General features: G+C 44.0%; 1 protein-coding gene and 1 pseudogene across 1 annotated transcript; both read right to left on the minus strand.

Annotated features, from left to right (window-relative positions):
• Positions 1-1,028: 1,028 nt before the first annotated feature.
• Positions 1,029-18,655, minus strand: LOC124789609 (ejaculatory bulb-specific protein 3-like). Its single transcript, XM_047257024.1, has 2 exons — positions 18,416-18,655; positions 1,029-1,411 (listed from the first exon to the last, which is right to left on the minus strand). The coding sequence occupies exons 1-2, from the start codon at positions 18,612-18,614 to the stop codon at positions 1,230-1,232; spliced, it is 381 nt and encodes a 126-aa protein (XP_047112980.1). The 5' UTR covers positions 18,615-18,655; the 3' UTR covers positions 1,029-1,229.
• A 3,122-nt stretch (positions 18,656-21,777) lies between these two features.
• LOC124791064 lies at positions 21,778-21,895 on the minus strand (annotated as a pseudogene).
• Between the last annotated feature and the right edge of the window lie 394 nt (positions 21,896-22,289).

The following is a 22,289-nucleotide window of genomic DNA, read 5'->3' on the forward strand; positions in this document are numbered from 1 at the left end:
AATATTAATGTGGTCTTGGCTTCAGATAGTTTTTACCAAGTATTATTTTAAGAGGTACTTAATTTTAACTGATGTTGGCAAATTCGGCCATGAGCTAAGTTGGCCGTTTACCTCAGGGGCAGAGGGGAAAGGAGCGCGGCCACTGCGGGTTAGAGAAGGGGGAATGTTTTAATGTTTGTCTTCCTGTTCCGACAACTCGACGGGCATGCACGACACGTACCAGTCAGTTTCTATGGTACAAATGTTGACACGTTTGTAACGTGGATGCGTGAGTGCGTATTATAGAGACGGTCCTCTTCAAATGCGGTATGTGTTTCCAGCGAGGAACAAGAAATTAAAAAAAAATGGCTCTGAGCATATGGGACCGAACTTCTGAGGTCATTAGTCCCGTAGTACTTAGGACTAGTTAAACCTAACTAACCTAAGGACATCACACACATCCATGCCAGAGGCAGGATTCGTACCTGCGACCGTAGCGGTCTCGCGGTTCCAGACTGCAGCGCCTAGAACCGCACGGCCACTTAGGTCGGCCCACGACATTAGGCTGTTGTAATACAATGCAGTGACTAGATGAAAAATCACACCAAAGTCATTTAGTTAACGTTTGTTACAGTGTCGCAACTTTGGGGACGCTGGGAGTGGCAGCAATACGAAGCAGACAACAGTCAACACGAAGTGTTCCGAGTGATACCGACTTTTAAGGATTAGTAGTTAAGACCCGTCGGCCAATTTTTCGCGCCCGTCCTATAGCTAGTCTCTCGGGGGCTCAAAACGTACTAGTTTTTATAGGTTACTAATTAATAATAAGATCGGTACGTATGCAATCCGAGGGACTGCCCCAAAACGTCAGTTCTGGCTGCTGACCCAAAACATTTTGACGACACTGCTCTGAAATAACTGTAATCTTAATTCCAAATCTGATGATGGTAATAGCCGAAATATTGTGTAATATCAACAGTGTAAATAACGTCAACAGTATTATCCTCAATGAAAGGTATGAAGGTGATCAGTAGAGTTAAAAGACTTGATCATTTGCCACAGTGAATTTATTGATTGCTTGGGAAGTAAGATAAGTGATTTAACGTGATTCAGATCATTCTTCAACATGGTTTCCACTTTTCTGTATTATTGTGGTGAAAGAGCGGCTCTCGCCCTGTGAGTGCGTGCGTCCATAAGTGTGATCCTCCAAGGTTGGTGTGCCGTTTGTGGTCGTGGTTTCTGGTGCCGCGTCACTCCTTGAGGTAGTGCTCGTAGTTCTTGTAGTAGCTGCCGTCTGGGTCGTACTTGGCCCTCAGCCTCTCCCAGATGTCTTTCTTCTCCTTCACCAGGAACTTGATCACCTTCTCGACGCCTTCCTTCTGCTTCTCGTTGCATTTGGCGCACTCGTTCTGAAGGGCGTCGGGAATTAGCACTGCAGGAAACACACATAAGAAAGTTTCTTCAGTATCTCTAGTATTACAAGTACTACTACTGCTCGGTTAAAGGAGATACAAGTTTAAATATCAGAATATAACACTGATGAAAGAATTAAGGGTATTAACCATGCTACCTGTTTATGTGTCCCTCTGTGCACCATCGCTTGCCGGAAACTTCGTTTCGATTTCTTGAAAAAGTAAATAAAAGAAACGTAACGTCCTAAGTGGCACATCATGTACAGGGTAAGTCAGCCACCCCTACCGATGTCATTTTATGCTACCCGCAACGTTATATGTTCAAAATGGCTCTGAGCACTATGCGACTCAACTTCTGAGGTCATCAGTCGCCTAGAACTTAGAACTAATTAAACCTAACTAACCTAAGGACATCACACACATCCATGCCCGAGGCAGGATTCGAACCTGCGACCGTCGCGGTCACGCGGTTCCAGACTGAAGCGCCTTTAACCGCACCGCCACACCGGCCGGCCCCCGTTATATGTGGCCTTCAAAAACGACGTGCGAGATTTTCACATTCTCTCACTCACTACACACAAACAATTAGTCCTACAGAAAAAAAACGAATGAGAGATTTTTATAGGAAATTTGATGTAATTCAGATAGAGGAAATAGTTTTCGAACTATTCATGAAAAACCTACGAAAGTGACATTAAAACGCACACCAAAGCCCACACACAGCCTCCACTGGTCAGGATTTCTAGTGTGTTGTTCAAAGCACGCCTTCTTACCACTGTATAAAAATTAGCGGCTGCACGAATTATTGTCCATTGACTGGTCTTATTACGCCTTATTACGCCACAGGCTTAGTCGAGGGCTTAAAAATTGTAAAACTGACGTTTGTGTAAATGTTACCTAACAATTTTGAGAATTTTAGCAGCATAAAATATACATTTAGGTCGTTGTATTCGTCAGGACTTATGACTGCGAAACTACAGTGCTTGTAAGGGTTACGTTTGGATCGAATTGCCAACGTAATTAGTTTTAGGGTAACGTTTACAAAAATCGTTTTCGTTTCATTACCTTCACGGGCACGTTCAAATTAATAATGTTATCGAAATAGTCGACTTTGCTGGTAGGATAATAACACTCTCAACACAGACCAAAAAAGAACCAGTATATGGAATAGTTAGTGTAGCTGGAAATTCCTGTACCAGCGGTAGGAGGTAGTGTCACAAACAACATAATAGAAGTTTTGACTGGTAAGGGATGAGTGTCGGGGTGACGTTGCGTTTAAAGGTCACTTTCGTACGTTTTTCTTACATAACTCAGAAACTGTGGCCTCCAGTGAAACGTATCCCAATGCAAAATTTAATACACTTAATTTCCTGCCGGCCGCGATGGTCTCGTGGTTCTAGGCGCTCAGTCCGGAACCGCGGGACTGCTACGGTCGCAGGTTCGAATCCTGCCTCGGGCATGGATGTGTGTGATGTCCTTAGGTTAGTTAGGTTTAAGTAGTTCTAAGTTCTAGGGGACTGATGACCACAGATTTTAAGTCTCATAGTGCTCAGAGCCATTTTTGAAATTAAGTAGGTTTAAGTAGTTCTAAGTTCTAGGGGACTGATGACCACAGATTTTAAGTCTCATAGTGCTCAGAGCCATTTTTGAAATTAAATTCCTCAACAAAGTTTCTGTTCAGTTTCGCTGTAGGATTAGTAGTCTGCGCATAGTGAGCGAGAGAATATGAAAATCTCGCGCTTCATTTTTGAAGGCCAGTCATGAAACTGCAGCTTGCATAAAACTACATAGGTATATCCCATGGCCTTTCCTAAGACTTTTCTTATAATGTTACTTTTGTGTTTGGACAAATATTTGCAGTTCCGTTTCTGTCGGTGTTGATGGTGTTATGTGATGGAGTTACGTCAAACAAATACTGCTCTCCATGTTTTTCATGTGACGGTTGCTTCCAACTAAAAGTAACGCTTTGTGTCTCGTTACAGCAGAATATTTTTCAGTAGAATATTTGTTTGAGTGAAGTTTTGTACGCCGTTTTGATTAAGCGGTCGCAAATTAGATTAATGAGATGCTCTGTACGACTATATTTATTAAGAGCGATAGGAAAAGTCGTAAGTAGCAGTCGAGCAGCTGCCGTGTAGCGGTAGCGGACAGATAGCGTGGCGCGGGTCCGCACTCGAGACGAGGAGGGGCAAGCGGCTTTGTGGAAACGGAACACAAATCTGTTCTGTGAATCCAGGAGAGAGTGGAGGTTTACTTTCAAGGAAACGAGAGGAGAATAACTGAGTGACCGTAAAATTATAATTATATAAATACATGTAATATAAGATCGAGCCGAAGTGGTGTCAAGCCTTTGAGTGGTGCAGTGATAAACAAACAACAAACACCGTTGGAAAAGCCCTTGAATGCTCAACGGTACCGGCTGACCGCCGTGTCATCCTCAGCCCTGAGGCGTCATCAATTGCGGATAAGGAGGCGGCACGTGGTTGGCAAACCGGTCTCCCGAACTTCGCCAGTTTTCGTGACCGGTGGCGCTAATTCTCAATCAAGTAGCTCCTCAGTTGGCCTTACAAGGGCTGAATGCATCCTTCTTACCAACAGCACTCGGTAGACCCGGACGGTGACCCATCCTCGTGGTACGCAAACCCGACAGCGCTTAACTTAGGTGATCTGACGAGAACCGGTGTTACCATTGAGGGAAGGCCGTTGGGAACAGATGCGGTGATAGGCGTTCGGAATTGCGAGAATTTACCACTTGTGTAAGTCATGACGTTGTACACGCACCAAAAATAGGAGACGACGCCCATCTTTTAAGTACAGACCATTTATAGCTTTCCATTTCGTTACGCAGAAAGCAATAGTAATTACTGTTACTACTGTTTGAGCCGTGGCGCCATTTAATTAATTGACTGTTCTGTTTGGCGCCACTGGCTCTGGTGTAGTATCGGCTATCGCTCTTGCGGCCCCATTGCCAATATCTATGAGGAAAAATTGATATCTGTGGGTTGTGTCCTTAGAAGATCTTTGATTGCCGATATACAGTGTGTTCCATTGATCGTGACCAGGCCAAATATCTCATGAAATAAGCGTCAAACGAAAAACTACGAAGAACGAAACTTGTCTAGCTTAAAGGGGGAAATCAGTGGCGCTATGGTTGCCCCGCTAGATGGCGCTGTCATGGGTCAAACGGATATCAACGGAGTTTTTTTAAATAGGAACCCCCATTTTTATTACATATTCGTGTAGTACGTAAATAAATATGAATGTTTTAGTTGGATCACTTTTTTCGCTTTGTGATAGATGGCGCTGTAATAGTCACAAACATATGGCTCACAATTTTAGACAAACAGTTGGTAACAGGTAGGTTTTTTAAATTAAAATACAGAACGTAGGTACGTTTGAACATTTTGTTTCGGTTGTTCCAATGTGATACATGTACGTTTGTGAATTTATCATTTCTGAGAACGCATGCTGTTATAGCGTGATTGCCTGTAAATACCACATTAATGCAGTAAATTCTCAGAATGATGTCCGTCAACCTCAATGCATTTGGCAATACGTGTAACGACATTCCTCTCAACAGCGAGTAGTTCGCCTTCCGTAATGTTCGCACATGCATTGACAATGCGCTGACGCATGTCGTCAGGCATTGTCGGTGGATCACGATAGCAAATATCCTTTAACTTTCCCCACAGAAAGAAATCCGGGGACTTAACATCCTGTGAATGTGCGGGCCATGGTATGGTGCCTCGACGACCAATCCACTTGTCATGAAATATGCTATTCAATACTGCTTCAACCGCACGCGAGCTATGTGCCGGACATCCATCATGTTCGAAGTACTTCGCCATTCTGTCATGCAGTGAAACATCTTGTAGTAACATCGGTAGAACATTACGTAGGAAATCAGCATACATTGCACCACTTAGATTGCCATCGATAGAATGGAGGCCAATTATTCTTCCTCCCATAATGTCGCACCATACATCAACCCGGCAAGGTCGCTGATGTTCCACTTGTCGCAGCCATCGTGGATTTTCCGTTGCCCAATAGTGCATATTATGCCGGTTTACGTTACTGTTATTGGTGAATGACGCTTCGTCGCTAAATAGAACGCGTGCAAGGAATCCGTCATAGTCCAGTAATTTCTCTTGTGCCCAGCGGCAGAACTGTACACGACTTTCAAAGTCGTCGTCTGGTGCACAGAAATATGGTACGGGTGCAATAGATGTTGATGTAGCATTGTCAACACCGACATTTTTGAGATTCCCGATTCTCGCACAATATGTCTGCTACTGATGTGCGGATTAGCCGCGACAGCAGCTAAAACACCTACTTGGGCATCATCATTTGTTGCAGGTCGTGGTTGACGTTTCACATGTGGCTGAAACTCTTCCTGTTTCCGTAAATAACGTAACTATTTTCCGAAAGGTCCTGACACTTGGATGATGTCGTCCAGGATACCGAGCAGCATACATAGCACACGTCCGTTGGGCATTTTGATCACAATAGCCGTACATGAACACGATATCGACCTTTTCCGCAATTGGTAAACGGTCCATTTCAACACGGGTAATGTATCACGAAGCAAATACCTTCCGGACTGGCGGAATGTTACATGATACACGTACTTATACGTTTTTCACTATTACAGCGCCATCTATCACAAAGCGAAAAAAGTGGTCCAACTAAAACATTTATATTTCTTTACATAATACACGAATATGTAATAAAAATTGGGGTTCCTATTTAAAAATACGCAGTTGATATCCGTTTGACCTATGACAGCGCCATCTAGCGGGCCAACCATAGCGCAATCTGGTTTCCCCCTTCAAGCTAGACGAGTTTAGTTTTTTGTAGTTTTTTCGTTTGATGCTTATTTCGTGAGATATTTGGCCTGGTCACTGTCAATGGACCACCCTGTATATATGGAGCTGCTGGCCCGAGGGGGAGACACGAAGTTGGGGATTGGGAGTAGCGTTGCGACAAAAGGTGGACACGAGGTCCGAACGGCCGAAGGCACGATCTGCGCAAGGAGGGTCTGCACAGAGCGAAGATATCGGAGTACTTCACCTGGGTCAGCGTCGACTACAAATAGCAGGCCGACATACCGTGGGCTGGTTGGCAACGTTCGTGTCGGACGACCGCTCGTGGCATGGCAGTTCTCTTCTACCTGGCTTTCATCAGCGCCCCTTCCCCGATAGCTGCGTGGTCAGCGTGACGGATTGCCGTCCAAGGGGCCCGGGTTAGATTTCCGGCTGGGTCGGGGATTTTCTCCGATCGGGGACTGGGTGTTGTGTTGTTTCCATCATCATTTCATCCCCATACGGCGCGCAGGTCGCCCAATGTGGCGTCGACTGTAATAAGGCCTGCACCAAGGCGGCCGGACCTGCGAAATATGGGGAGAGTATCGCAGAAATGATACAGGATTTGGGAGGGACATCATTAAAAGAAGGCGTTTTTCGTTGCTTCGGAATCTTCTCACGAAATTCCGATCACCAACTTTCTCCTCCGAATGCGAAAATACACTCCTGGAAATGGAAAAAAAACACATTGACACCGGTGTGTCAGACCCACCATACTTGCTCCGGACACTGCGAGAGGGCTGTACAAGCAATGATCACACGCACGGCACAGCGGTGTTGGCCGTCGAATGGCGCTAGCTGCGCAGAATTTGTGCACCGCCGCCGTCAGTGTCAGCCAGTTTGCCGTGGCATACGGAGCTCCATCGCAGTCTTTAACACTGGTAGCATGCCGCGACAGCGTGGACGTGAACCGTATGTGCAGTTGACGGACTTTGAGCGAGGGCGTATAGTGGGCATGCGGGAGGCCGGGTGGAGGTACCGCCGAATTGCTCAACACGTGGGGCGTGAGGTCTCCACAGTACATCGATGTTGTCGCCAGTGGTCGGCGGAAGGTGCACGTGCCCGTCGACCTGGGACCGGACCGCAGCGACGCACGGATGCACGCCAAGACCGTAGGATCCTACGCAGTGCCGTAGGGGACCGCACCGCCACTTCCCAGCAAATTAGGGACACTGTTGCTCCTGGGGTATCGGCGAGGACCATTCGCAACCGTCTCCATGAAGCTGGGCTACGGTCCCGCACACCGTTAGGCCATCTTCCGCTCACGCCCCAACATCGTGCAGCCCGCCTCCAGTGGTGTCGCGACAGGCGTGAATGGAGGGACGAATGGAGACGTGTCGTCTTCAGCGATGAGAGTCGCTTCTGCCTTGGTGCCAATGATGGTTGTATGCGTGTTTGGCGCCGTGCAGGTGAGCGTCACAATCAGGACTGCATACGACCGAGGCACACAGGGCCAACACCCGGCATCATGGTGTGGGGAGCGATCTCCTACACTGGCCGTACACCACTGGTGATCGTCGAGGGGACACTGAATAGTGCACGGTACATCCAAACCGTCATCGAACCCATCGTTCTACCATTCCTAGACCGGCAAGGGAACTTGCTGTTCCAACAGGACAATGCACGTCCGCATGTATCCCGTGCCACCCAACGTGCTCTAGAAGGTGTAAGTCAACTACCCTGGCCAGCAAGATCTCCGGATCTGTCCCCCATTGAGCATGTTTGGGACTGGATGAAGCGTCGTCTCACGCGGTCTGCACGTCCAGCACGAACGCTGGTCCAACTGAGGCGCCAGGTGGAAATGGCATGGCAAGCCGTTCCACAGGACTACATCCAGCATCTCTACGATCGTCTGCATGGGAGAATAGCAGCCTGCATTGCTGCGAAAGGTGGATATACACTGTACTAGTGCCGACATTGTGCATGCTCTGTTGCCTGTGTCTATGTGCCTGTGGTTCTGTCAGTGTGATCACGTGATGTATCTGAACCCAGGAATGTGTCAATAAAGTTTCCCCTTCCTGGGACAATGAATTCACGGTGTTCTTATTTCAATTTCCAGGATTGTATTTTGTTGACACCGACCTACATAGGGACGAACGATCACCACCATAAAATAAGGGAAATCAGAGCTTTTACGGAAAGATACAGGTGTTCATTCTTTCCGCGAGCTATACGAGATTGGAATAATAGAGAGTTGTGAAGGTGGTTCGATGATCCCTCTGCCAGGCACTTGAATGTGATTTGCAGAGTATCCATGTAGATGTAGATGTAGAAGGGAAGTATGTTTTGTAGCAAGTGTATAGCCTCATTGTGGATAGTTAGCTTTCTTATCTGAGAAGTGAGTTATGGGTAGCATTTATGGAGCTCCGTAAATTGCTTTAGCATTCATTCTAACACACACACACGCACACACACACAATATCGTCCATATTTCATCACTTTAAAAGTTAAAGTGTTCGAAGAATAGTCTTTCATACTATTGTTTAGTTACGCGTAAAAGTTAGTGATAATGTAGGGTGGGGATCAACAGATAGCAGGGGGGGGGGGGAGGTGGGGGGATACTAGGTAATGTGTAATTGCACTCAGCGGTAGTGGTCTAAGAAAGGTTGGAAAGCACTGTTCTATTCACCACATGAACCGCGTCGAAGTATCGTCCTTAAAGATCGGGGTCAAGCAGTAGTTTTTGGTCTGTTTTTGAGAGAAACAAGCTAAACGGCTTGTCTATATAATCGATATCTGAGTGTCGTAGAGGGGGAGCAAATGGAGCTGAGTTGGAAATCGGAGCTCCGGACAGAGCGGCGAGCACGAGTGTGGCGTGGCTGTCTGCAGGCAACTGTGGTCACCAAGATAGGGCGCACCGAGACGAGCACACGGCAGCGGCGGGCACTGACGCACGGCAGCAAGGAGAGCGACCGGCTCTGCAGCTGGTGGCGGGGCGGAAAGCGAGGGCACGGAAGTTGTATCCGGTTACTGCCCGACGGTCGTATTTCATCGTGAGTGGCTGCCAAGGCTTCCGCGAGGACAGAGGAGCGTGCAGCTGATGTTCGACTTAGTGCTAAGGCAGATGGTAAGTGGGTCTGGGGAATCGGCGGATTTAGTAACCAGTGAAGCGACGTTTCTGCCATGTAACTGTGCTGCCCAGAAGTTTTATTCAGTACGGGTAGAATCTGTCAAGGAAGTAGGACTCTTGCTCTACTGTAGCTGGCGATTGGTAATTTGATAAAATATGTTCAATTTTGTTGTCATATTCATGTAAAGTCAGAGAGAAAGGACGTTTGAAGTTTTGAGAAAGAGACCGGTCAAAGGGGTGGGTAGTGCTTAAGAAGTAAATTGCTTTCAGTTATGATGTTTAAGTTAACTGCTGAGTATATATTTTTGAACGGACGTATACACAAGAAAAGATTTATAATTCTTATGCCTTATTCTAAAACTGTTTAGTGCGTAGGTGCTCAAAGCTCAGTGTGATACGTAAAAGCCTAGTAAGACAGCTAGCATCATATGAAGTTTTCCTTTCCGGAACTTTTAATTTTTATTAACTGGTTTTCTACATCAAATTGTAAAGAGATTTTAGTTGTGTAGTCAATATTTTTGAGAAGTAAACTTTTTGCTAAGAATTAACTAACACTATAGAACACGGTACTACTGTGCAGCAATGTTTATTTCTTATTTGCGCCACTGATGTCAAATACATGTTTTTAAAAACTTATCTCGAACGTTCCACTTCCCCAAACCCGTATCCTCTCATTGGTCAATGAACCTAAACATTTCGATTAGATTCCCATCTAATTTCACTAATATTGGGCTCAAATTGAGGAATGCCGTACATACATACGGGGGCAACGGCACATTTTGCTGCTGACGTGAAACGCAGTCAGATGCGCAAATACGGTTCGAGGCGCATAACACACCTTGATTTAGAAGAGCACCCGACCTCTGGATATTTCAGTCTTGGACACCACCTAAGCAAAATGCGCCGCGCTCGTGTTGATTCTGTTGAAGAACTGAAGAAGTGAATTTTACGGTTCTGTCAAGATTTGCGAGATGATCCAGGGATGTTTGAAAGAATTCGTATCTCACCGCAGAGACGAGTGGAGTATTGTAAAATGTAAACTATCAAGGCTGGAAATGTCACAATTTTGCTGCAATCAGAAGCGAGCCAGGGTGGGAATTGGCCATTCAACAAAGATTCATTCGACCACAGCATAATAGCCCGAAACATTTTATTAAATGTGAGTGGAGCACTGCATTCAGATCCGAAGACGACAGTTCCTTTAACAGGCACGAGTGTGCAGTAAACGATTAACCTACAGCATGTTGAAGTAGCATTGTATTTGTTGTTGAGGTCCGCCATGGTCAGATTTGAGCCCAAGTACACGAGGAATTAATCGAAGTGTTGATATTTCAAACTCATTTGTGCTATCCGGGATAATATTTCACGTTGAAGTCAGTGGCGATCTGTTACCACACATTTGCAGTTATGTTCACTGGAACGTTTTTGCTTCTGTTATCATCCGCGTTAGTTTGCACTATTAAGTTTGATACATCCAGTATATTCATTTTTATGTGTGTGTGTGTCTGTGTAGAAAAAAATGGCTCTGAGCACTATGGGACTTAACGTCTGAGGTCATCAGTCCCCTACAACTTAGAACTACTTAAACCTAACTAACCTAAGGACATCACACACATCCATGCCCGAGGCAGGATTCGAACCTGCAAGCGTTGCGGTCGCGCAGTTCCAGACTGCAGCGCCTAGAAACGCTTGGCCACCCCGGCCGGCTCTCTGTATAGAGACAGCTGTGTGTTCTATGCATGATTTCGTGCTGCAATTTAAAAACCTAGAAAGACATACGTAGGTATTCCTCAGTACTGTGCAAGTGCTGGAAAACTTGGAACTGCACCAACCGTACAGCTTTGCTCGTAATATAAAAACGAACTTTAAACACTGCAGGATCCTCGTTTTCTAGCTTTTTACGTAGTTACTTTAATGGAGAATTAAGAACAAAATGTGTCCATTTATGTAGCCCTTCAGACTGAAATAATGGACAACTTTGTTTGCCGTATGAGTAAGCTGCAGATTATTTGACATTTTATAGGATATGTGACTGTTTTATCAAAGTGTGGGTAGAGAAATCCTTTCGAATATCAAACTGACATAAACATTACGACTGCTGACAATCGAATCCATTGTGAGTAGGCTGTTTAGGTTTTTATGTTGGTAACGCCACGTAGCGCTCTATATGAAATTCGTTGACTGTGCTGTGTGAAGTCTGTGGCTGGTCTGCATTGTTGTAATATTGCTATTGTAGTGTTGGGCAGTTGACTGTTACCAGCGCATAGCGTTGCGCAGTTGGAGGTGAGCCGCCAGCGGTGGTGGATGTGGGGAAAGAAATGGCAGAATTATGAGAGCGGATGATCTGGACAGAGACAGTAAATTTGTAAGACTGGATGTCATGAACTGATATACATACATACATATATATATATATATATATATATATATATATATATATATATATATATAAAATGACTTTTGAACACTATTAAGCTGGCAGTAGTGGCACTCGCTGTATTGCAGTTGTTCGAGTAACGAAGATTTTTGTGAGGTAAGTGATTTGTGAAAGGTATAGTTTAATGTTAGTCAGTGCCATTCTTTTGTAGGGATCACTAAAAGTCAGACTGAGTTGCGCTAAAAATATTGTGTGTCAGTTTAGTGTTGATCAGAATAGGTAGAGAGCGAAATGCGAAATGTCTGAGTGCATTCAGTTCTGCTCAGCTGTTTGAAAATCAAATATTGTAAGAGTTTTATCAGCACAATAATTCATTAATTTTTCTAAGGGGACGTTTCACCATTACTCGTCGAAGTTACGCAACTGTCATGTGTAAATATAGGAAGTATAATGGAAGCAGTTCTACAATCAATTGACTAACAACGAGTGCGCTGCCATTTACCTGTCCCTGCTTTGATGTAGAAATGGACAAGTGAAAACTCGTGCACAGGGAAGCAGTAAAATATTTATAGTCCCACCGACCGAATCGCAAAGCGGAAATCCCTGACAAACGCAGCACTGAAGCGTGGTCCTGTTGAGATACGGGAACCGTGTTCCGCTACAACAGCAACGCCGGAATACGTGAGACTGTTTCACATCGAAACAAACTGCAAGATCACTAGTTAGTTATCAATAAATGGGATCTCCCTGCACAAATACAGAATACGCGTATTCAGCGAACCAACAATTTTTATTTGTGAAGTTTCAAAATCCAATTGGTTAGAAAGAGATATTTTTAATATGAAAATGAAGAAATTCTACCACTATTCCGTCCTCGTACCACTGCAAAAATGAATGCTAGAAAATTATATGCAAATTGAGGGTGGAGAGAGGCAGCAAGGAAAGGAAAGGGAGCGGAGTACTTATGTCAGCTGCATCGGGACATTACACGGACTGAACCTCTCTTACTCTATATATACATAACTGATCTGACAGGGTGAGCAACAACTTACGGTTGTTTCTGACTGCTGTGGTGAACGGAAAGGTGTCGTCGTTGAGTGACCTTAGGAGGATTCAAGACGACTTAGACAAACTTTCAAGTTGTGATGAATGGCAGATTGCTTTAAACGCAGAAAAAAAAGTTAGTTAATGCGGATGAGTAGCAGTCCTGTAGCGTTAGAATACAGCATTAGCAGTGTAATGCTTGTCACAGTCACAGTCACGTCAAGGCGTAACATTGCAAAGTGGTATGAAATAGAATGGGCACGTCAGGCAGGCAGTAGGAAAGGCGAATGCTCGACTTCGTTTTATTAGGAACTTTTCTGTAAAGCAGACGGCTTACAGAAAGCTGGTGTGACCCATTCTTAACTACTGCTCGATTGTTTGGGCTTCCCATCGGGTCGGATTAAAGGAGGATATCGAAGCAATTCAGAGCCGTGCAGTTACATTTGCTACCGGTAGGTTCGATCAGCACGCAACTATCACGGAGATGCTTCCTGAACTCAAATGGTCAAATTGGAATCCCTACAGGGAAGACGATGCTCTTCGCACGAGGAATTATCGCCGAAATTTAGAGCAGTGACATTTCAGGCAGACTGCTGTATGATTCTACTGCCACCAATATGTATTTCGCTTAAGGATCATGAAGGTATTGTGAGAGAAATTAGGGCTCGTACGAAGGTTTGTGGAAAGTTGTTTTTCCTCGCTTCTTTTGTGAGTGGAACAGGAAAGGAATAGCTGTGGTATATGGTGTCCTCCATCATCCACCATACGGTGACTTCCGGAATACGTATGTAGTTTCAAAAGTAGCCCGCGTTTCTGATCTCCACAGCATAGAAAAATAAAATTTGGTTACCCTGAATCGAAACCGGGACCTTTGCGATTGCCGGCCGCAGCGGTCTAGCGGTTCTAGGCGCTCAGTCCGGAACCGCGCGACTGCTACGGTCGCAGATTCGAATCTTGCCTCGGGCATGGATGTGTGTGATGTCCTTAGGTTAGTTAGGTTTAAGTAGTTCTAAGTTCTAGGGGACTGATGACCACAGATGTTAAGTCCCATTTGAACCATTAGAACCAACCTTCGCGATTGCAGTCACCAACACTGACTAGAAGGCTTCTTTTGTATACCAGCCTGAAACCTTCGCCCTGTGACCACAGTATCGGTCGTCAAATCGGCCTTCGTGACATCTTGTTTCCTGACCTAACCTCGCGGGAACAAGGTAGATCTGATTATTCGATGTTGACTTTACATGTTACAGCTCCTCTTGATAACCAAATAAATTGTCCAGGTGCGAGGAGGACTGAGGGTTCTGTACAAACTTAACTGCGTATACAGGCAGTCCGTCCATTCGGTAAATCGATAATACCGACGATTTTTGCCCGTTACCGACACCGATACTTGCACGATAGCGGTCCCATCGATTCCAAGACTTCTGCGAATGTTTTAACTTCTGCAGAAACAGAAGTACAATTTCAGACAGCCAAGATCGCTATTGTACAGCCTTTGTTGTGATACCGGTAGTAGTGCTAGTAGTGCATACGACCTGAGGATGGCAACGTAGTTTGCTGAAACCGGCCATCACAATAAAGGCTGTACAGTAGCTGTTTGAAGTTGTACCTCTGTTCCTGCTTAATCTATGTCGCCCCCTAGCTTGACAATGTCGGGCATGGATGATTTTAATTTCTACTTTTAAGCAGGAAAAAAATGACAAAAGAAATATTTTTACATGTGCTGTAATAATAAATTAACAGTTTTCTGATTTTTTTCCTTTAATTGTACTGAGAAACCTGTCTTATTGTGAAATTTCATGATCACCCCTGAGTGAGCTTACGAGTATCAAAATATGTTACATAAATGGCAGCATCTTTTGCTTGCATTGACTTAGAAGCGTCACTTTTCTACATCGCCAAAGTTACGTAGACCTTAATACGTGACATAAATTTCAACTTGATACGACTACCCGTACCTGAGAAAAAAGGTCTGTAACATGTTGTTTTGTAGGGCGGGCAACCACAGCGAAACTTCTTTTTCTCAAAGAAAATTCCGCACTGGGTGTACAAATGATTTTTATTAAATCTATGGCCGGTTTCGCACCACTTATCGGTGCATCCTCAGGCAGTATATGCTTTTGGCAATGTTCAGCGTTGCTATGTTATAATTATCGTATGGGGCAATGTTCAACGTTACTATGTTATAAGTATCGTATATTGCCTGACGATGCACCGATGTTGTTGTTGTGGTCTTCCGTCCTGAGACTGGTTTGATGCAGATCTCCATGCTAATCTATCCTGTGCAAGCTTCTTCATCTCCCAGTATCTATTGCAGCCTACATCCTTCTTAGTGTATTCATCTCTTGGACTCCCTCTACGATTTTTACCCTCCGCGCTGCCCTCCAATACTACATTGGTGGTCCCTTGATGCCTCAGAACATGTCCTACCAAGCGATCCCTTCTTCTAGTCAAGTTGTGCCACAAACTTCTCTTCTCCCCAGTTCTATTCAATACCTCCTCATTAGTTATGTGATCTACCCATCTAATCTTCAGCATTCTTCTGTAGTACCACATTTGGCAAGCTTCTATTCTCTTCATGTCCAAACTATTTATCGTCCATGTTTCACTTCCATAAATGGATACACTCCATACAAATACTTTCAGAAACGACTTCCTGACACTTAAATCTATACTCGATGTTAACAAATTTCTCTTCTTCAGAAACGCTTTCCTTGCCATTGCCAGTCTACATTTTATATCCTCTCTACTTCGACCATCATCAGTTATTTTGCTCCCCAAATAGCAAGACTCCTTTACTACTTTGTCTCATTCCCTAATCTAATTTCCTCAGCATCACCTGAGTTAACTCGACTACATTCCATTATCCTCGTTTTGCTTTTGTTGATGTTCATCTTATATCCTCCATTCAAGACACTGTCCATTCCGTTCAACTGCTCTTCCAAGTCCTTTGCTGTCTCTGACAGAATTTCAATGTCACTGGCAAAGCTCAAAGTTTTTATTTATTCTCCATGGATTTTAATACCTACTCCGAATTTTTCTTTTTTTTCCTTTACTGCTTGCTCAATATACAGATTGAATAGGATCGGGGAGAGGCTACAACCCCGTCTCACTCCCTTCCCAACCACTGCTTCCCTTTCATGTCCCTCGACTCTTATAACTGCCATCTGGTTTCTGTACAAATTGTAAATAGCCTTTCGCTCCCTGTACTTTACCCCTGCCACCTTCAGAATTTGAAAGAGAGTATTCCAATCAACATTTTCAAAAGCTTTCTCTAAGTCTACAAATGCTAGAAACGTAGGTTTGCCTTTCCTTGATCTAGCTTCTAAGATAAACCGTAGGGTCAGTATTGGCTCACGTGTTCCAACATTTCTATGGAATCCAAACTGCTCTTCCCCGAGGTTGGCTTCTACCAGTTTTTCCATTCGTCTGTAAAGAATTCGCGTTAGTATTTTGCAGCCGTGACTTATTAAACTGATAATTCGGTAATTTTCACATCTGTCAACACCTGCTTTCTTTGGGATTGGAATTATTATATTCTTCTTGAAGTCTGAGAGTATTTCGCCTGTCTCATACATCTTGCTCACCAGATGGTAGAGTTTTGTCAGGACTGGCTCTCCCAAGGCTGTCAGTAGTTCTAATGGAATGTTGTCTACTCCCAGGGCCTTGTTTCGACTCAGGTCTTTCAGTGGTCTGTCAAACTCTTCACGCAGTATCGTATCTCCCATTTCATCTTCATCTACATCCTCTTCCATTTCCATAATATTGTCATCAAGTACATCGCCCTTGTATAGACCCTCTATATACTCCTTCCACCTTTCTGCTTTCCCCTCTTTGCTTAGAACTGGGTTTCCATCTGAACTCTTGATATTCAAACAAGTGGCCCTCTTTTCTCCAAAGGTCTCTTTAATTTTCCTGTAGGCTGTATCTATCTTACCCCTAGTGAGATAGGCCTCTACATCCTTACATTTGTCCTCTAGCCATCCCTGCTTAGCCATTTTGCACTTCCTGTCGATATCATTTTTGAGACGTTTGTATTCCTTTTTACCTGCTTCATTTGCTGCATTTTTATATTTTCTCCTTTCATCAATTAAATTCAATATTTCTTCTGTTACCCAAGGATTTCTACTAGCCCTCATGTTTTTACCTACTTGATCCTCTGCTGCCTTCACTACTTCATCCCTCAGAGCTACCCATTCTTCTTCTACTGTATTTATTTCCCCCATTCCTGTCAATTGTTCCCTTATGCTCTCCCTGAAACTCTGTACAACCTCTGGTTCTGTCAGTTTATCCAGATTCCATCTCCTTAAATTCCCACCTTTTTGCAATTTCTTCGTTTTAATGTACAGTTCATTACCAATAGATTGTGGTCAGAATCCACATCTGCCCCTGGAAATGTCCTACAATTTAAAACCTGGTTCCTAAATCTCTGTCTCACCATTATATAATCTATCTGATACCTTTTAGTATCTCCAGGATTCTTCCATGTATACAACCTTCTTTCATGATTCTTGAACCAAGTGTTAGCTATGATTAAGTTATGCTCTGTGCAAAATTCTACCAGACGGCTTCCTCTTTCATTTCTAAGCCCCAATCCATATTCACCTACTATGTTTCCTTCTCTCCCTTTTCCTACTATCGAATTCCAGTCACCTATGACTATTAAATTTTCGTCCCCCTTCACTACTTGAATAATTTCTTTTATAGCATATAAACTTGTACTACTGTAGTAGGCGTGGGCTTCGTGTCTATCTTGGCCACAATAATGCGTTCACTATGCTGTTTGTAGTATCTTACCCGCACTCCTATTTTTCTTTCATTATTAAACCTACTCCTGCATTACCCCTATTTGATTTTGTATTTATAGCCCTGTATTCACCTGACCGAAAGTCTTGTTCCTCCTGCCACCGAACTTCACTAATTCCCACTATATCTAACTTTAACTTATACATTTATCTTTTTAAATTTTCTAACCCACCTGCCCGATTAAGGGATCTGACATTCCACGCTCCGATCCGTAGAATGCCAGTTTTCTTTCTCCTGATAACGACGGGCTACCACAGCCAAACCTCGACCTTCTTTCGAAGAAAATTCCGCACTGGCTGTATGAATGATTTTTATTAAATCTGCGACCGGTTTCGCACCACTTATCGGTGCATCCTCAGGCAGTATACGCTATGGGCAATGTTCAGAGTTGCTATGTTACAAATAGCGTATGGGCTATGTTAAATGTCACTATGTTATAAATAGCGTCTATTGCCTGAGGATGCACCGACAAGTGTCGTGAAACCGGTCGCAGATTTAATAAAAATCATTCATTCAGCCAGTGCGGAATTTTCTTTGAAAAAATGAGAAAAACGGGTTTTGAAAGGCGTTTTAAACGTCTGACACAAACAGGTGAACAAACAACATGTGGTCCTATAAAGATTCCGTTTTTATCAATGGAGGTACGGAACTCTGAAAAGCACTATTCATCGAAAAACAGAGGAAGAACTCTCGGCACAAATAGATTCCTCTTGGAGGAACTAATAACTGTTCCTCGGGAAACTAGCAAGCTCCTCTTCTATAATAGCACAGAGGTGGCCGCCTAAGAAACGTGCTGTTGCACTCTGATAGAACTGTAGGAGGGTCTTCCCGAGGTGAGGCACTACCGAGGCTTTGGTGGACTCACCTTTGAGCTCCTTGCCGTCGGCGGTGCAGCGTTCGTTGCCCTCGTCCAGCAGACAGTCGGCGTACTTGCTGAAGAGGCGCTCGTTGTGCAGGATCTCGTCCACGTCCACGTTGTCGTACTTAGTGGTGTACTTGTCGCCGTCCGGCGCCGCCGCGACGGCGGCCACCAGGAGCGCGAGAGCGGCTGCGATCTTCCACATGGCGTGCTGGAGCTGGAGCTGGAGCTGGAGCTGGCTGGTCTCAGGTGCGAGTGTCGTCCTGGGCAGAGGCGCGCGCTTTTAAGGCCCGGCCGGGCGCGCTTGAGCAAGCGCAGCCTCCAGACGCGTCCGCGTTTCCAGGCGTTTCCGTAATCCCCGTCCATCATCACGCCACGCCAGGGAAGCCCGGCCTCGCACCGCAGCCTTCCCACTTAACGAACGGACGCCGCAGCCTCAAATCTCTGGCAGTTTTCCTGTCTCCTGCAGATAATTGGCCCTTCGGTTGTAAGCTTCTACCCTCCAAAGACTATTTCTCTCTGGGAGATGCGTAACACTAATGCTCAACGCCATATATGGAGTGAGCGTAGTCTACTGCGCATGTTCTCAACATCAAGTGAATTTGTAACGACGCTGCTTGTCTACAATTTGCAGTAATAGCAAAATTTCGTTACTACATATATTCGCCTTATTTTATATGCGTTTATGCATGTTTGAGTTTTAGTAACAGTTACGTCGCACTGTCGTTCCTTCGGACTTAAAGAGAAGTTGAAACGCCTCTGTCGAGTCTTTTCATACATGTCTGCCTCATATGATTCAGTTACGTCTCATTTGATCCACTGTGTAATTGCAATTTTGCTTATTAACTCACCCAGAAAGATTGAGCAGTGGAACTGATAGTAATTTACTATATATCCAACGTAAAAGGTAAGAAAATGGTGCCTTGGACCAATATTTCAATGTATTGTATTCTAATTTTATGTTCTACGTGAAATCATGAGCCATATTTATCATGCCCCTCCGTTATGTTACCTTATGTGTGGTTGAATGTGAGTGAATGGGTGTTTTACGTATCTTTTCGGGCTTATTTTGTGGTGGAAGCTAGTTGGTTGTCGTCTTCTGGGAGCAGAAGATGAGCGCTTGTCGTTTGGCAGGGTTCACAGGTTCACCCACTTAGAATTGCTTACCTGAGGTTCATCCGAGGTTCATCCCTTTTGTCCCGAGATTTGTGTGTTTGTCACGTTGGTGGCGGAGACGATCCCTCTGGTTGCTTCCGTCTCAGCCAGGGGGTTGCTAGGAGCTTTGTGCAGAGCAGGCACTCTTCTCCAGGCTGTTGGTGAGTACGGTTCGCAGCTCCTAAGTAAGGCTTCTAGTACTAATGACAAAGTAGGAGGTAGTGTTACTCGCGATTTTCCTATGTTAAATTCGTTGGAATATTTAAGTCGTTCAGCCTAACTGAAACCTTACGAATTTCTGCTCGGACTGTGGTACAATTGGTTAATAATAGGTCATGATCGTGTATAAAAATAGTTGTGGAGGAAATTGGCTTTGTTCCTTTGGGACATCGTCGTGTGGAGCATCCACTATTGAACATGATTAGGAACAGTTAGTGAACTTATATCTCGTGCCGATGTGAGACTAATTGCGTGTTTTGCGTGAGTGGTCTTTCTTTTAATTTTTGTGCTTTCTTGGTGACAGTATATGCTTGTGTTCGTATTGTACTACGGGTTTGGTAAACCATATACGTTTCCGCTTCCTACTGCATACCGATAGGTTTTTCCAGTGCTAATTTAATCTGTTTTGTGCGGGATAAATTCGTTCAAACATCGGATTTTCGTGAAATAACGCGAACTTTTGTAATGGTTTAATTCTTAACGGACCACGTGTGCCTTGAAACATCGGAAGGTTTTCTGCCATGGTGATTTTGTTTTCCGTTGTAGTGACAAATTCATTTTATAGTCGTTCCCTAAGAAAAGAAACGCTTCTTGTATTTGTGCTTTCCACTTAAATTCTACTTTGAAACCATAAATGTGTGACACAATTCACAACGTGGTGAAGTGCGTTCTTTGCACGTGGGCTCACGGCTTCTCATCTCATGTACTTACGCTGCCCAAATCTTGCAACGGAAATAAACCTCTTTGCAAATTAGTGCATGTTTGTAAAGGTGGTCGGTTATTCCTGTGATTTTTCTCTGTCGTGTGAATCTAGATTAAATGATTGAGAGGATGTTTCCAGTTTCCCTTTCCTCACCTTTTCCATTAATCACAACAGTTAAATTGTGCAATATAATTTCACTTATCGAAAATAGATTAATGTAGTTCATGTTCAGGCACCAGCTAAGTGTACCAATAGGATGTGCACGCTATTTCAAAAATCTTTATTAACGAATAAATATGTCGTAAAGAATAATACGGTGTGCCCTGCTACTTCATTGTTTCCATTGAATTCCAAATCTGAATTAATTCCAGTTCAGTCATTCTTGTATGTTAGGAAGGGCTTGGGCTGGTGGCGACCCTGTAAATTTTATTGTAAAAAAATTGTCTTTTGATGGTAGCTTAACCGCAGATATTTGCCAAGTGTGGATGCAATTCGGTACTTGATATGGTTCGATTCAGTCCATTATCATCGATAAGGTTACGACGTGTAGCTTACACCTACAAATAGAAATAGTTTCCACTGTAGACCAGCGAGCTAGCGGTTTACATAAGTAGCTTACAAAGGATGTGAGAGAAGGACCAGTTACTTTTCATAGGTATATACAACAGTTGTATAATTGCGAGTTTCGTATTGATATGGGCACTATATACGTTGAAAAATATCGAGACTCAATATTACAAAGTTTCGTGTTGTAGAGATAATTCCTGCAATTTTATGGCCACTTGTTTACGAGACAAATGCTAGATAAATTTGTAACTGTGTTTGAGTAAACTGCCAGTAAGTATATACATATCAGTTTGAGTTCAAAAGAAGATAGAATTTGTAAATGACAACTTCATTAATTCCCTCAAGTTTAAGCAGGTTCCCAAACACTTGTGTCTAATCGAACAGATTCGGCAATATGAATCAGTGTAACAGAAATCGTAGAAAAATATTTTTCGCTGTCACTTTTATTACTCCAAAACTCGAACATTGATCCTGTATTTTGTATTTTTTGTGCTTTGTTTATGGTTTTAACTTTGTGGTGAAAGCACTCCGACTACAGGCCACGAGTGGCCCACCGGTACCATCCGACCGCCGTGTCATCCTCCGAGGAGGATGCGGATAGGAGGAGCGTGTTGTCAGCACACCGCTCTCCCGGTCGTTATGATGGTATTCTTGACCGAAGCCGCTACTATTCGGTCGAGTAGCTCCTCAATTGGCATCACGAGGCTGAGTGCACCCCGAAAAATGGCAACAGCGCATGGCGGCCTGGATGGTCACCCATCCAAGTGCCGGCCACGCCCGACAGCGCTTAACTTCGGTGATCTCACGGGAACCGGTGTATCCACTGCAGCAAGGCCGTTGCCAACTTTGTGGTGAGATGGCGAAAAAATTTTATACATACTTTATGTGTCTATAAATTCAGAAGAGTAAATAAAGAAAAACTGAAAATAGTAATGGACAAGCAGGAGGTACAAATCGCTTACCATGTTTATTGGAAAAATTTCAGAATTACAAATGCATTGTTTCTTCGCCATTCCTCGGCACCGTGTACATTGTCACTGTAACGTAATTGATGGGAACAAAGGTTCGACAATATCAATAAGTCCAACAGAAAACGTTGAAAAAAAAAATTGTTGGCTGTCACTTCTTATCCTGTTACAGAAAAAACGTGAGTAAATGGAATCTGAACTATGATATTGTGGCGAAAAAGCATAATACCGTTGCTCTTCATATCTTTAAATCAACTTCGGTTCCTGA

Source organism: Schistocerca piceifrons, chromosome 3, assembly GCF_021461385.2.
Source record: "Schistocerca piceifrons isolate TAMUIC-IGC-003096 chromosome 3, iqSchPice1.1, whole genome shotgun sequence".
Classification (NCBI taxonomy): Eukaryota; Metazoa; Arthropoda; class Insecta; order Orthoptera; family Acrididae; genus Schistocerca; species Schistocerca piceifrons.